The sequence below is a fragment of the Acyrthosiphon pisum genome, chromosome X (genome assembly GCF_005508785.2).
Source record: "Acyrthosiphon pisum isolate AL4f chromosome X, pea_aphid_22Mar2018_4r6ur, whole genome shotgun sequence".
Classification (NCBI taxonomy): Eukaryota; Metazoa; Arthropoda; class Insecta; order Hemiptera; family Aphididae; genus Acyrthosiphon; species Acyrthosiphon pisum.
In genome coordinates, this window is record NC_042493.1 from 81821963 (window position 1) to 81838452 (window position 16490).

Here is a 16490-nt window from a genome sequence, read left to right on the forward strand (position 1 = left end):
AGATGATCAGTTACTCGTCCCAAATTCAGTTAACATGTATCAAAATACTTAGAAAAAAATGTGTCATTCAAAAAAGTAAAAAACTTAAAAAATTATTAGGAAAAAAATATTTAAAAATTTAATTTTTTAATAAAAACGTTGTTTTATAAGCAACTTAAAACTATGTACAAAAATATTTTCCAAAAAATTTTTGTTTATAAATGATTGCCATAGGCTTTGAAGCTATTATATTGGTTGCCAGGAAAAGAAATGCACGGGATCAGCTAGTAATAATATATAAAAAATATAATAATAATATTATATTTATGCATAATAAGATAACCAAAAGATTAAATAATAATCTCTTAATAACATCATAGCAACAATAAAAAGAAACTGACCGTTGTTAAATTTGAATTCCTTGTTTCGTCTTTATCCAAATGTTTGTAAATATCACCATAAAACTTATCTACATTCATAATGGCTTTATCCTTTGTCGAATCTTCATAATTTTGTTCCTAAAGACAACATAACAGTAATATAGATGTAAATTACTTTTTTTCTTTAAATGCCAAAACAAACCATATGTTTATCTTCCTTCTTTTTCTTCTTCTTCTTTTTAACTCTACAATTGGCAGCAATAAAATACAATATCACATACAAAAATATTTTAATATAATGTTAAACAAAATTAATTAACTTATTTATCATTGACTGTACGATAAATATAAATGTGATTATGTAAAGCGATTTTAACTTTCATAGATACTTACAAAGTGTCTCCTCCCAAAGCACTGGCAATAGGAATTCTTCCTGTCAGTTCATCTAAATATATAAGGCAACACATTAATTAATATCAAATAATAACATCATAGCAACAATTACAATAAACGGACCTTTGTTTGAATTTGAATTCCTTGTTTTGTTTTTATTCAAATCATGATAATTTTCAAAAAGTGTATCACCATAAAACTTATCTACATTCATAATGGCTTTATCCTTTGTCGAATCTTCATAATTTTGTTCCTAAAGACAACATAACAGTCATATAGATATCAATTATTTTTTAAATTTAAATGCCAAAACAAACCATTTGTTTATCTCCCTTCTTTTTCTTCTTCTTCTTTTTAACTCTACAATTGGCCGCAATAAAATACAATATCACATACAAAAATATTTTAATATAATGTTATACAAAATTAATTAAGGGTGTCGGTGCCAGGATTTTCCAATTTTTGAAAAATCTATGCTATTTGAATATTTTGTTTTAAATTTTAGTTATTGCCTTAATTATAATACTTTTCAACTAATCTACAGCTCGATACTTATTTAGATGGGGTGGATACGGTGTATTTTATCAAGAAAAATGACTTCACGGGAAAAGCTCTCACGCCCTGTAGAATTGTCGGTTTTCGTTAATCTGAAAAATGAGAAGTTTCTACAGGTCGGATCAAAGTTCGATTTTTTATTTTACTTCGAATAGTAGTAGAAAAATACGTTTGAAAAAGAACAAATATTACGCATTTTTCAAATGCATATTCCAGTTTTTATGATTATTGTTTTCAAATTCGGGCTTTGATCCAAGCTACAAAATGTTCTCTACATTAAGAAAAAAAAAATTAACAAAATACGACAATTCTACAGGTTGTGAGAGTTTTTCCTGTAAGACATGTTTTTGTACCAAAAAACGCACAGGCACCGACACCCTTAACTCATTTATCATTGACTGTACAATAAATAAAAATGTGATTATATAAACCAATTTTAACTTTCATAGATACTTACAAAGTGTCCCCTTCCGAAGCACTGGCAATAGGAATTCTTCCTGTCAATTCATCTAAATATACAAACCAAAAATTTAATTAATAATCAAATAATAACACCGTAGCAACAATTACAATAAACAGACCTTTGTTTGAATTTGAATCCCTTGTTTCATCTTTATTCAAATCATGATAATTTTCAAAAAGTGTATCACCATAAAACTTATCTACATTCATAATGGCTTTATCCTTTGTCGAATCTTCATAATTTTGTTCCTAAAGACAACATAACAGTAATATAGATGTAAATTACTTTTTTTCTTTAAATGCCAAAACAAACCATATGTTTATCTTCCTTCTTTTTCTTCTTCTTCTTTTTAACTCTACAATTGGCAGCAATAAAATACAATATCACATACAAAAATATTTTAATATAATGTTAAACAAAATTAATTAACTTATTTATCATTGACTGTACAATAAATAAAAATGTGATTATGTAAAGCGATTTTAACTTTCATAGATACTTACAAAGTGTCCCCTTCCGAAGCACTGGCAATAGGAATTCTTCCTGTCAATTCATCTAAATATACAAACCAAAAATTTAATTAATAATCAAATAATAACACCGTAGCAACAATTACAATAAACAGACCTTTGTTTGAATTTGAATCCCTTGTTTCTTCTTTATTCAAATCATGATAATTTTCAAAAAGTGTATCACCATAAAACTTATCTACATTCATAATGGCTTTATCCTTTGTCGAATCTTCATAATTTTGTTCCTAAAGACAACATAACAGTAATATAGATGTAAATTACTTTTTTTCTTTAAATGCCAAAACAAACCATATGTTTATCTTCCTTCTTTTTCTTCTTCTTCTTTTTAACTCTACAATTGGCAGCAATAAAATACAATATCACATACAAAAATATTTTAATATAATGTTAAACAAAATTAATTAACTTATTTATCATTGACTGTACAATAAATAAAAATGTGATTATGTAAAGCGATTTTAACTTTCATAGATACTTACAAAGTGTCTCCTCCCAAAGCACTGGCAATAGGAATTCTTCCTGTCAGTTCATCTAAATATATAAGCCAACACATTAATTAATATCAAATAATAACATCATAGCAACAATTACAATAAACGGACCTTTGTTTGAATTTGAATTCCTTGTTTTGTTTTTATTCAAATCTTGATAATTTTCAAAAAGTGTATCACCATAAAACTTATCTACATTCATAATGGCTTTATCCTTTGTCGAATCTTCATAATTTTGTTCCTAAAGACAACATAACAGTAATATAGATGTAAATTACTTTTTTTCTTTAAATGCCAAAACAAACCATATGTTTATCTTCCTTCTTTTTCTTCTTCTTCTTTTTAACTCTACAATTGGCAGCAATAAAATACAATATCACATACAAAAATATTTTAATATAATGTTAAACAAAATTAATTAACTTATTTATCATTGACTGTACAATAAATAAAAATGTGATTATGTAAAGCGATTTTAACTTTCATAGATACTTAAAAAGTGTCTCCTCCCAAAGCACTGGCAATAGGAATTCTTCCTGTCAGTTCATCTAAATATATAAGCCAACACATTAATTAATATCAAATAATAACATCATAGCAACAATTACAATAAACGGACCTTTGTTTGAATTTGAATTCCTTGTTTTGTTTTTATTCAAATCTTGATAATTTTCAAAAAGTGTATCACCATAAAACTTATCTACATTCATAATGGCTTTATCCTTTGTCGAATCTTCATAATTTTGTTCCTAAAGACAACATAACAGTAATATAGATGTAAATTACTTTTTTTCTTTAAATGCCAAAACAAACCATATGTTTATCTTCCTTCTTTTTCTTCTTCTTCTTTTTAACTCTACAATTGGCAGCAATAAAATACAATATCACATACAAAAATATTTTAATATAATGTTAAACAAAATTAATTAACTTATTTATCATTGACTTTACAATAAATAAAAATGTGATTATGTAAAGCGATTTTAACTTTCATAGATACTTACAAAGTGTCTCCTCCCAAAGCACTGGCAATAGGAATTCTTCCTGTCAGTTCATCTAAATATATAAGGCAACACATTAATTAATATCAAATAATAACATCATAGCAACAATTACAATAAACGGACCTTTGTTTGAATTTGAATTCCTTGTTTTGTTTTTATTCAAATCATGATAATTTTCAAAAAGTGTATCACCATAAAACTTATCTACATTCATAATGGCTTTATCCTTTGTCGAATCTTCATAATTTTGTTCCTAAAGACAACATAACAGTCATATAGATATCAATTATTTTTTTTATTTTAATGCCAAAACAAACCATTTGTTTATCTCCCTTCTTTTTCTTCTTCTTTTTAGAACATACATTCCATTTTTCTGTATATTCTTCAGAATAAATAGATGAAATTATATTTCTAGTTGATAGCTAATGTAAAATAAATATATATACATGAATATTAGATTTAAGAATATATTTTATTTATTATTTAAGCCACCTTATTATTTTTCTTCATGTTTTTTTCAATCTACAAAATAAAACATTTATTAATTACCAAATTTAAATAGTATTTATAGTGAAATAATTATTCTATATTATACAAGTGTAATAATTAATTTATTAAAATCTCAGCTTTATAGGGATTAGTTTACTTTTCAAACAATAATTGCAAGTAATTTATTACACAACTTTAAAAACTAATACTATAACTAACTAAATACTTTAGTTATTTTACATTATGTAACAACACTTAAATACTTAATATTATATGGGTAATCAAGTATGTAGCTAACGAATTTATTTTAATTTGTAACCATAAACTAAGGAAACGGAATCCACTGATACAAATTGCCTTATTATATATATATAATAATAGTAATTATTATGAAAAAGAAAAAATATAGTAGAAATTATTATAGTATTCATTATAACATCACTAAACTAGGCACCATTAATTACAACTTCCTATAAAAACAAAACAATTAATGGGTCAAAAAAATAAAATCTTCCTTTGGGTTGATTTTTATGTTTGTGGAATTCATGTTTTATAATATTTGTTATTGTAATAAATAACAAAATGTTATTGTGGTAATTCTTCTTCGATCTATATATTATAATCATAAAAAAAAATAACATAATTTAAGTAGGACTGCTTCTAAATCATTACTTACCTACATTAAGAGGTACCTACATGAACAATAAATATATATAATATTTAATACATTTTTTTTACCCAGGTCATTATAATTTGTAATCAGCCGGCATTAATTTAATTTACAATATAACGTCACTTTATAACAAATGTAAAAGAAACTATAAATTACAAAAAAATATATATTTGTAATATACAATATTCCAAATTTAATATTTCTACACAGTACACAACATAACAATTAAATTAATTTTGTAAAACTAATATCACAGATATAACATTATAATTAAATGATAGCCATTGGGAATTTGGGAAACATTTGGAGCCAAATTTTAAAAATATCATATTGTTTAATTGTTATCACGTACTACTGATTAACTCCATATTAATATCTCTTTGATATACCAGGATCACGGTCTAATATAAGACCATGATTGTTGTAGTACATAATAATATGTTCATCTATTCTCTGGTAATATTACCCTACGTCATATTATTATTGCCATTGTAGTAGGTAGTTCATGATTATTATCTTATAATATTATCGTTTTCGGTGACAAACATAGACATTTATAATTTATATAATATATTGTATTTTATGGACATTTTCCAACGACTGCATAATTCTGGTTTAGCAACTTCTCGAGTTTTCAAATTTTTTTTTTCCAAAATGTGTATTTTAGGGTGCTTTATAAGAATATAAAAAAAAAAAGACCAGACAAACTTCGTTTTGAAATTATTGATATGAAAATCTACGTTTTTTACGTAACGTGGATTTTTTTTAAAAAAATACTTAAAATTGAATATTTTAAAATTTTTTTTGTAAATGCGTGTTTTTCTACGCTGATGTCGAAACTGTTTGAACTTTCTTGCGGAAACCATTATTTTGGAAGCTATAGCAATCCGCCCATCCAAAGTTTGTGATTTTTTTCGTTTATATGCATGTGCGCAACAGTACTTTAATAATGCGCGCCATTGCGCGGAGGAACTCGTGTTTTTTCGTCGAGCGCAGCGCAACGAGCGACTGGCAACGCTAGCAGATTATGTGCTTTTTAACAACTTTGTTTAATTCCGAGGCCTGCCCAAGGTGGTTTTACATACGATCAGCAAATCGGGGGATATTTTCGATTTTTTTATCCGACCAATATTCAATTCTAAGTATTTTTTTTTTTTTAAATGGTCGTTATACGAAAAAATGTATTTTTGAAGTTTTTCATCAATAACTTCAAAACGAGGTTTGTCCGGGATATTTTTTACATTCCTACAAAGCATTCTTATATACACATTTTGAAAAAAAAAATTTGAAATATCAATAGGTTGCTAAATCAGAATCGTTTTCGTCGTAGTAGGACATTCCCCCCTCGGCCCCTCCCACAGATACATAATTTATTGTTGATTTCCTTCTCATTTTTTTTGAAATTTACCGTTTAATAATATAAAATTACTATAATAATATTATATAATATATATAATTGTATAATAAATAAATATCTTTTCCGATTTCAATTTTGGTTATCGACATTTATTTTTTCCATTTTGATTTCAGTTTCGGATTAGGTTTTTATTTATTTCCAATTTCAATTTTAGTTTAGATTACCTATCGCCTACCGAGTACCGGTATTGATATTTTTCATTTATTGTTTTAGGTGTCAGTTATCGATTTAGGTTTTTAAATGTTTTAACCGGTATTCAAATAAGTATCCAATATCGGTTACCTAGCCAAGGTTTTAACAAATTTCATTATGTTTAAAAATCAACGAAATATTTCAATATAACTAGTATGAAGTCATGAAGGTAACATAAAATAGAATTAAAATATATAATAATTTCTAAATTTTAAATAAAAACCGAAGCCCCAACGCTAAAGTTATGAACATATAAAAATGGTGTTTCTGTTCTTCTTAAAAGTACTAAAAGTGTCGCTTAGCCCCTTTTGCTTTACTATGATTTTAAAAACAAAATTACCTCCATTCGTTTGTTCTTCGTTTGTGCTGGTTTGTGCTTTTAACCCCGTCGTTTGTGCTCAACCCCTTCCAAAGTTATCCAACTTTGAAAGTTGGGGGTTAAAGTGTAATCCCAGGTACTCCTCTTTGTCTTGCGAATCTGATAAAATCTGTCCATATAATCATTTTTACCTCTATGGTGTTTAATCGTAAAACATTTGGTTAACCAGAAAAACCAATAAACTTATGGATTAGAAAATTATTTTTTTTTTTTAAGTTTGTGCCATTTTCGGATAAAAAATGTTTGTGACCCAACAAATGGACTTACAGCCTAATACTAAAGATATAGTTGTGATACAGGTGGTACTTTAAATACATTCTATGTATTTTAGAAAATCAAACCTATCTGGATTAGGAAACAGTTTGAACAATTTTTTTAAAGATATGAAGTTCTAATTTTTATGATTTTGTTTACCTGCATATTATTTAAATGAAAAATAAAGGTTTAAACTATTTTTTGGAATTTAAAACTTTTTATTCTTAAGGACTTATAACTTTTTCTTATTATGCTTATATTATTATTTAAAAAGTGAATAGCTTACATATGAAAAATTTAAGTAAACTTAAATTAAATAAATATTATAATCTGTCATTTAGGTATATATAAATAATAAATATGCAAAAAAATAAATAATATCAAGAATAAATAAAATATTCAGTAGGTACCTTTAAAATGTATTTTATTGTTTAGAACTGATGGACTAAAGTTTGTAAGCAGTTTGTAAAGGGTTTTAAAAATTTACATATTTGTTTAGAAAACAAAAAAAAAATTGAATAAAATGATTTAGTATGAATAAAACTATTAATAAAAATCTAATTTCGTAAAATTTAAAATTAAAAAAAAATACAAAAAAAATAAAAAATTCTAAAATTTAAAAATTTAAAATTGTTAAAGAAATGAAGCTAAAAAATCTAAATTGATAAAAAATTGACTATGAATAAAAATCTAAATCGATATATTATATTTATTTATACATGATTGAAGGATTTTAATATAAATTTTCTATTTTTATTTTATCCTAGTGAGTTACCTCTTTTTATATTTAAACTAGTTATAAACTTTTTGAAATATGCTTTTTAAATAATAATAAGCGTAATGGAAAAAGTTACTCACAGATAAATTTTGAATTACAGTTATACAAATTTGAACTTTGTCTAAAAAAAAATGCTCAAATGGTATTTTTTTTTATGTTACAAATGATTGCAATTGATTTGGAAAGAAGATATAGATAATATTTACTATGAAGACGATACGACAATTTTAGTGTGTAAATTAGGCACGTCAATGTTATATCAAAAAAATAATTTATCAGGTAATTATTTTAAGATGAATAATTATTATCATTTGAAGTTAACATTTCTATTCAAGTAGTACCTACTGTAGTTATACACTTATACGAACACATTTTTCATGCTGTTTTATTTTACCGTACCTACCTAATAAATGTATATAATGCATTCGACCATTCAAATAAAAGTTTTTTAAGAGTACAATGTAAGTAAAGTTTAAGAAAACTTTTGTATAAAAACTTATTATACATTATGATGAACAGCCTAACCTAAATTGATAGGTACCAGTAATAAGCCCATTATTCATTAATACCTAACACATAATATTATTTTAACTACCTACTTAATTATTTTAATTACAATTACAGATCTATTTAATTTTTGATCACAATTAGTAGGTATTTATGTTATTGTGTATCGTTTGGTATAAATATGTGTATGGACGTTCTTTGTATGTTATCTTACCTTTACCACACACGAATTTCACTATTTATTTTTTGCAAATAGATATTCAGTATGAAATTTGTATGATTATAAATTTGTATAACATCATTTTATTCACAACAAAAAAATTAAATTAGGGTGGTGCTACAGGTTTCAGAACGAGCTAAGTGATTTTTTTGGCTATCATTAAATTTCAATAGGAAATTTGAAAAATTCTATATTAAAAAAAAAAATGTACTTATGTAATTCGTATCTGATGGTAAAAAAACGTATGTATTTCACCATTTCTACAATAAATAAATTTTACTAATTAAACTATAATATTATAATATATATATACCAAATACATTATTACTAACCATAATATCGTCTTAAAAAAACTAAGTATGACAAATAATATTTACTTATTAATATCTTATGTATAAAAAAAAATAATAAATAATATGTTAATATAACAATTCAGTACAAACATTTGTATTCGTATTTTTTTTATTTAGGTTATGAATTTGTATAATATATATTATATACCTATAATTAATAAATATTAAACAATTCTCGAATAAACTACAAAAACTACAATGAGGACAATAAACTCTTCACAAGCGTTGTATCGGTGTGATTCATCTGCACTATATCAGAGTATTACTATTACAATGCATAGGTATATTTAAAATTAAATTGTGTTTAAATATATTATTTTTAATACAAACACTGCAATTGACTCAAAACAGGAACTACAATTTGTTAGAAATGTCCTTACCTGATATGAAATTGGGTATAGACAGGCCCGGCTCAAGGGGTAGGCGACGTAGGCCCACGCCTAGGGCGGCACTTAATCAGCACTTTAGTAAGAGGGCGGAATTTTCAAAATACTGTTAATATTATATTGTTAGGGGCGGCAAAATTTGATTTTGCCTATTTCACTATTTTTGCTTGAGCCGGTCCTGGGTATAGAATATAATATATAATTATATTATAAAAATATTATATAGATATTGGTTATACACTTATACCTACTTAAGTTTCATTGATTGATTCGAAATTATTTTTTTAACGTTCAACAATCATGCACTTATAATAAAAACTATTTTCTAATCCACATCCAAATGGGTTTTATTTTCCAAAATACATAGAATGTATTTAGAGTACCACCTGTATCACAATTATATCTTAAGTATTAGGCTGTAAGTCCATTTGTTGGGTCGCAAATATTTTTTCCGAAAATGGCACGAACTTAAAAAAAAAGTAATTTTCTAATCCACAATTTTCTGGCAAACCAAATGTTTTACGACTAAACACCATAAAAGTAAAAATGATTATATGGACAGTTTTTATCAGATTCGCAAGACAAAGAGGCGAGTACCTGGGATTACACTTTAACCCCCAACTTTAAAAATTGGATAACTTTGGAAGGGGTTGAGCACAAATAATTGTAGAAATTTTGTTTCGAAATTCCAATGGGGGGGGGGGGGCAGGGACATGGAGCTCAAATTTCTTTTAGACGAATTGGGTGTGCGTGGCGAAACGAGAGCCGCATTACGGGCGTTGTTTTTCATTATAAGGTTAAAATAAAAACAAATAATTAATGTTGACTAAAATATTCATAATGTTAATTAGCGAGCGCACACAGAGATAACGGAGCGATACACCAAACAAAGCGACGTACTTTTGTATGACGTAATTTTGTCAAAATTCAATGTATAAATGCTTATATAAAAAAAAATTGTGTCTATATATTTTTAATATTTTTTAACTGCTATTGTAACAATATATCAACTATCAAGAGCCATGTATTACATTTTTACACTTTTTGGCCCAACAGATAAAACTTTATTGATATTCATAGAGAAAAAAAACACTAAAATTGAAAACTGACAATGTCCGTAAACAGTTTAAAAAGAGTCAAAATATTCTCACGCTTTTATCGTAAATAGAAAATGAAAATATAAACATTCAGTGAAATTTTCAAGTATCTATACAGTAATTCGTTTTTGAATTACAACAAAATAAGAAAATCGCTACTTGAAAAATCAAGTGAATGTCCAATGTTGTAAAATTTTGAATTTCAAACGCTCATAAAAATTAAATTTGACTTTCTTATAGACATTTTTTTTTTTTTTTTGAATAAAGGTAGATAATCTTATGAGGAATCTTGTATTACATTTTCAAAGATTAAAAAGAATTAGATTTAAAAGAAAATTTTTTATGAATTCTCAACTGAAAATAATTTGCTAATTTTTGTGATTTTTCCGTATTTTGTCAAGATTTGAACTTTAAATGCTTATAAAAAAAAACTGTGACTAAGGATTTTTATTATTTTTCAAATATTATTGAAATAATACAGTAGAAGCCTTGTTTTAAATTTTCAAGCTTTTTTACCTAACAAATAAAGTTTTATTGACATTCGTAGAAAAAAAGTCTAATAAAATTGGAAACAGAAAATGTTCCTAAAACGTTCAAAACAAATCAAAATATTTTGAGGATTAATTTATCGTGCATAAGAAATGCAAATATAAACAACCAGTGAAAATGTCATGTGTATATGTTCATTTGTTTTAGAGTTACACCAAAAACCAAAGTCGATTTGTTAAAAACCGATTTTGTGTAAAAATTCCCATTTTTCCTTAATATTTTTGTTTTTCACGGCGCTTTTGAAAACTACTAGAAAAATTTTGCTTTTGACACCCCAAGTAGGTACCAACTAGATTCACTTTCCTATCAGAAAAGATACTGCTGAAGAAAATCCAAGCACTTTTACTGTCCTAAAAGATGACGACAGACACAAAAAAAAATTTTAAAAAACACACATCATTGTAAAATCAATACATTTATCATTCCACTCAGAATCTAAAATGACTAAGTGTGATCTTTGCGATTGAGGGTGGACGGGTCACCCAAAATGAAATCTTATAAAGTACGCTCTTAGGAGTCACAGTATCGCCATTCACCACTTTGTAATATGCCGGACGCGGTCGATAACGATTTGCGATGACGATATAGAAATTTATTTCATTCTCTAATTTGTTATTGCATTTACTTCATCGAAACTGACTCTAGTGATACTAGTTTCACATGAACTATGGCTACTTTTCTTCAGTTTTGACGTCGGCGGCAGTGTAGTTTCTTGTTCATCGGCTACCACAATATACGTTCCTGTATCTAATCCTGTTACTTATATTCTGAACTTTCGTTTTATAAACTTTATAATGTTCAACGGTTTTTAGTTTTTATCTTTTTATAAATTACGCACATATATGTAAAAAATATGTAAAAAAAAGCAGGTAAGTGGATGTCGCTCTGCTGTACAGTAGATTACAATTGGGTCATTGTATAATGGTTATATTACATTTGAATTCAATGATATAATATCATTGTATAATAAAAACGATTCTGAGCGGAGACGGTTTGTCAGTCTGGATATTTTATATTTTGTTATTATTTATTTTATCATGTAAGTTGAATTAATATTAAAATATTATAATTTTTTATTCGTTTCTATGGTGATAAACAAAGCATTAGAAATTAAAAGCCCATTTTTAGCGTTTTTTCGTAATTTTCAGGTGGTTTTTCCCGTGGCATTAAATAACTATTGAGAAAATCAAAAAATGACTTCTCTAAAGTACCATCTTGATCCAATTTGCTAAAAGATAAGGTACTATATGTTGAAATCGAAACACTCTTTCTGGAAGACATTTTGTATACAGGATATAAAAATTAAAAAAATAATAAAAAAATAAAAAATAAACACCATTGTAAAAACAATAGCTTCCTCGCTCCGCTCAGAATCTAAAATAATAATATATTATAATATTATGATTTTAGTTATTTTATTTATTATTTATAAAAATATTACTCGTGGTACTTGAAACTTTTTAAGTATTATTATTTATTGTATTACACTATTGCAGTATAATGACACTTTTTTGTAAAAAATTAACTCAACCTATACTGTATTACTAATACGTCTTAAAGTAAAATAAATTAAGAGAAATATTCAAATATAAGAAGTAGGTATAGTAACTCAGAATCGTTTTTCGTGTATATGATTTTATATTATTGAATTCAAATTTAACAAATCTATTACAGTGATCAATCAGATACTACAATTAGATCATGGTACATCAGAGCTGTACGCCATTTACTTGCCTTTTTCTTATTACCTATTGGCTATTCGGCAGATAATGTTTTTACATTTTTAATCGAGTCTATTATTATTATTATTTGTAAATTAAAATAAAATAAAATACAATATAAGTAATGTTTTTGCTTTTAGACTTCAGCGAAGATATGGATCTAACATTTCTGGGCGGCCCCCTTTTCGGCCAAAACTTACCGTTCCCTTTTCGGACACTATCTCTTTTCAGCCAGCACCTACAGTTTTCTTTAAAATGTACAGTTATAACAACTGAACTTAACAATTTTTATATTAAATCAAATATGATTGTATCCAAAAATGTGATTATTTTTTAAAACATTATTACATCTATAAAAAAACTGAAAAAATAAAACGTTTGGCAATAAGCTGTTAAAATATATTTTTACAATTGATTACCTATATTATATAAGTATTTATAATCAATGTTATCACTTACATTATAATCGAATAAAAATTAATATAGGTAGTCATATAATACATATTATAGGTACCTACCTACCTAATAAGAAGGTGCCTATATAATAATAATTATGATTGTAAAATATGAATTCATGAATATGTCAACATATTAAGATTTCCGATTACAAATCAATTAATGTGACTAAGCTAATAATATGTTAAACTATTATTTTTACACTCAGTTGTAACTTGTATGTAAGAATATTTATCAAAAAATCACATTTATGGATACAATCATATTTAATTAAATATAAAAATTGTTAAGTTCAGTTGTTATAATTGTAAAAGGTCCAATATGTTTTGGCCGAAAAGGGAACGGTAAGTTTTGGCCGAAAAGTGACACTGGCTGAAAATAGAAGGGTACATTTTGGCCGAAAATGGTGACGCCCAAATTTCTCACATGACTACATGAGGATCTTATATTTACCCAAATAATCACCCACCTGGTGTCCTGGTACCTGTATTCAGCTGTAGGTTAGTCTAAATAAAATCAGGCAAATTTGTAACGCTATATGTACAGTACCGTCAGTACCTACCTAATACCTATACTACAGTAGTGTATAAGTGGTACTTGTGTACCTACCATTGTCGATTGAGACTTCACGTCAAAATGTTTCACCACTATCACTTATGTCTTATTACTTATTAGTTAATAGCTATTACATAGTTTTCAAGCGTCAGTATAAACGAATAAAAGCTACTCTTTAGTCTTTACTCTTTCTAATAACTTCCAATATAAAAAAATATGAAAAATCATGGCCATTTTTATGTAATTCACGCGTAACGTGTTTATATGTTTATTTGAATAATTAAATCTAATAAACTAGTCAGTAATTCTCAAATTACCTACAACATGTATTAATTGTCAAAAAACACTCATTGGGTTGTTCCCGTTATAGAAACCAATTTTCACAAATATAAATAAAAAACCACGGAAGTCGCTAGTAGGTCGTTGGTGTCGATTTTTATATTTAAAAGGATTATCCGATTATATAATAATTATAATATTCTAAATTATTATATAATTAGGGTAAATATTAAAGAAATATTATTTTATTATTATACATTAAATTATGTTATGTATTATTATTGATTTCATTATTTTAGATTCTGAGCGGAGCGATAAATGTATTGATTTTACAATGATGTGTTTTTTTTTAATTTTTTTTTTAATTTTTGTGTCTGTCATCGCCTTTTAGGACAGTAAAAATGCTTAGATTTTTTTCAACAGTACCTATCTCTTCTGATAGGAAAGTGAATCTAGTTGGTACTTTGGAGGGTCAAACGTAAAAATTTCCCAGTAATTTTCAAAAGCCGCGTAAAAAACTAAAGAAAAATTAAGGAAAGACGGGAATTTTTATGCAAAATCTGTTTTTCAAAAAATCGATTTTGGTTTTTGGTGCAACTCTTAAAAAAATTACCGTAGGTACATGCAATTTTTACTGAATGTTTATATTAGCATTTTCTATACACCAAAACATTTTCCAAATATTTTGACTTGTTTTGAGCTGTTTACGGACATTTTCAGTTTCCATTTTTTTTAGTTTTTTTTTTATAAAACATCAATCATCATCATTTTATTTGTTGGTTAAAAAAGCTTGAAAATTGAATAGAAGGCTACTAGTATATTGTTACAATGACATTTGAAAAATATTAAAAATCCTTAGTCACAATTTTTTTTTTATTAGCATTTAAAGTTTAAATATTGACAAAATACGTAAAAAAGACGAAAATTTGAAAATTATTTTGAATTCTTAATTCATAAAAATTTTTCTTTTTAAATCTAAGATTTGAAAATGTAATACAAGAATCCTCATAAGTTTGTCTACTTTTATCAAAAAAAAATGTCTACAAGAAACTCAAATTAAATTTTTATGAGCATTCATATTTTTACAACATTTCATATTCACTCGATTTCTCATGTAGGTACCTATAACGATTTTCTTATTTTATTGTAATTAAAAAACGAATGACTGTAGATCCTTGATAATTTCACTAAATGTTTATATTAGCATTTTCTATACACGATAAATTTTGAAAATAATTTGACTCTTTTTGATCTGTTTACGGACATTGTCAGTTTTCAATTTTTTTAGTTTTTTTTTCTAAAAATACAATTTTATTTGTTGGGTAAAAAAGTGTGGACATTTAATGCAATAGGCTCCTAATATATTGTTACAATAGCAGTTGAAAAATATTAAAAATACATAGGCACAATTTGTATTTATAAGCATTTAAAGTTTGAATTTTGACAAAATTACCTGAACCAACTGGGTATAATTATGAATCTAAACATTCTAAACCATTCAGAAAAACCATTTCAGGAAATTTATTTACGTTAAAAACCTTCCCCGTGACTCGACCGACTTATTAGTGAAAACCGTATTAAAATAAGTAGTTCTTTTCGAGATATGCTCGTACATACAAAGAAGGGGCAGTGTTTCTCTACTATATTATGCATGTTATAATGTTATATAGGTACATATAAACCTACTTCTTGAATCACTCAATCAATTAAAAAAACTGCATCAAAATCCGTAGCATAGTTTTAAAGATCTAAGCATACACGCAGAAAGCCACGGGACTTTGTTAAGATTAAAATGTATTTTTTTTTTTTTTATTTGAATTTTTTCTATTTATTTGTGTCCAGTACAGCTAAAGGCTCTGTCAAACATAAAGCGTTATTTTCACGTCACGTGATTTTGTAATTTGTTACAACGTGGCGTTATTCACGCGCGTGAAAGCACCACGCCGACGAGCCATCCACCGCTTTAACTCATGTTATAACGCGTTCTGTTTGACAGAGCCTTTTTCATTCCACATTTTACCATATGTCATTTACAACACAATGTTCAATTTAATATTTCTCAATAGCATGGTGTACATTTACAGATTGTTGTTCATTTGGAAATGTTTGCACTATGCACACGAATCTGCAAAGATTATTAACAATTGTTTGTGTAATTAACATACATCAGCAAAGCTTGAAATTGTATGATTTTATGTATTTTTATAATACATAACATTTATTTTGAAGTGTTAATATTTTATTTTGAAAGACTTAAGATTAAACATTTGGTAAACTTTTATGTAGGTAATATTCAACGTATACTGATGACTCATGTAAATCGGGGGGGGTCTGATTTTCCGTCGGCTCAGTACCTATGCGCAGTACCATGCGCGCAAGTGGGTCA

At 26.4% G+C, this 16490-nt stretch overlaps 3 protein-coding genes across 3 annotated transcripts; all 3 read right to left on the reverse strand.

Annotated features, from left to right (window-relative positions):
• Positions 1 to 226: 226 nt before the first annotated feature.
• Positions 227 to 2119, reverse strand: LOC100575252. The gene is made up of 8 exons (XM_029485674.1): positions 2083 to 2119; positions 1889 to 2018; positions 1765 to 1816; positions 1070 to 1112; positions 876 to 1005; positions 753 to 804; positions 562 to 604; positions 227 to 497 (listed from the first exon to the last, which is right to left on the reverse strand). Exons 1-8 carry the CDS (start codon positions 2083 to 2085, stop codon positions 354 to 356), a joined length of 597 nt encoding a protein of 198 aa, XP_029341534.1. The 5' UTR covers positions 2086 to 2119; the 3' UTR covers positions 227 to 353.
• A 23-nt stretch (positions 2120 to 2142) lies between these two features.
• Positions 2143 to 3136, reverse strand: LOC115033327. Its single transcript, XM_029485675.1, has 6 exons — positions 3100 to 3136; positions 2906 to 3035; positions 2783 to 2834; positions 2592 to 2634; positions 2398 to 2527; positions 2143 to 2325 (listed from the first exon to the last, which is right to left on the reverse strand). Exons 1-6 carry the CDS (start codon positions 3100 to 3102, stop codon positions 2270 to 2272), a joined length of 414 nt encoding a protein of 137 aa, XP_029341535.1. The 5' UTR covers positions 3103 to 3136; the 3' UTR covers positions 2143 to 2269.
• A 23-nt stretch (positions 3137 to 3159) lies between these two features.
• LOC107883370 lies at positions 3160 to 6915 on the reverse strand. The gene is made up of 7 exons (XM_029485263.1): positions 6910 to 6915; positions 4116 to 4220; positions 3922 to 4051; positions 3799 to 3850; positions 3608 to 3650; positions 3414 to 3543; positions 3160 to 3342 (listed from the first exon to the last, which is right to left on the reverse strand). The coding sequence occupies exons 1-7, from the start codon at positions 6913 to 6915 to the stop codon at positions 3287 to 3289; spliced, it is 522 nt and encodes a 173-aa protein (XP_029341123.1). The 3' UTR covers positions 3160 to 3286.
• Between the last annotated feature and the right edge of the window lie 9575 nt (positions 6916 to 16490).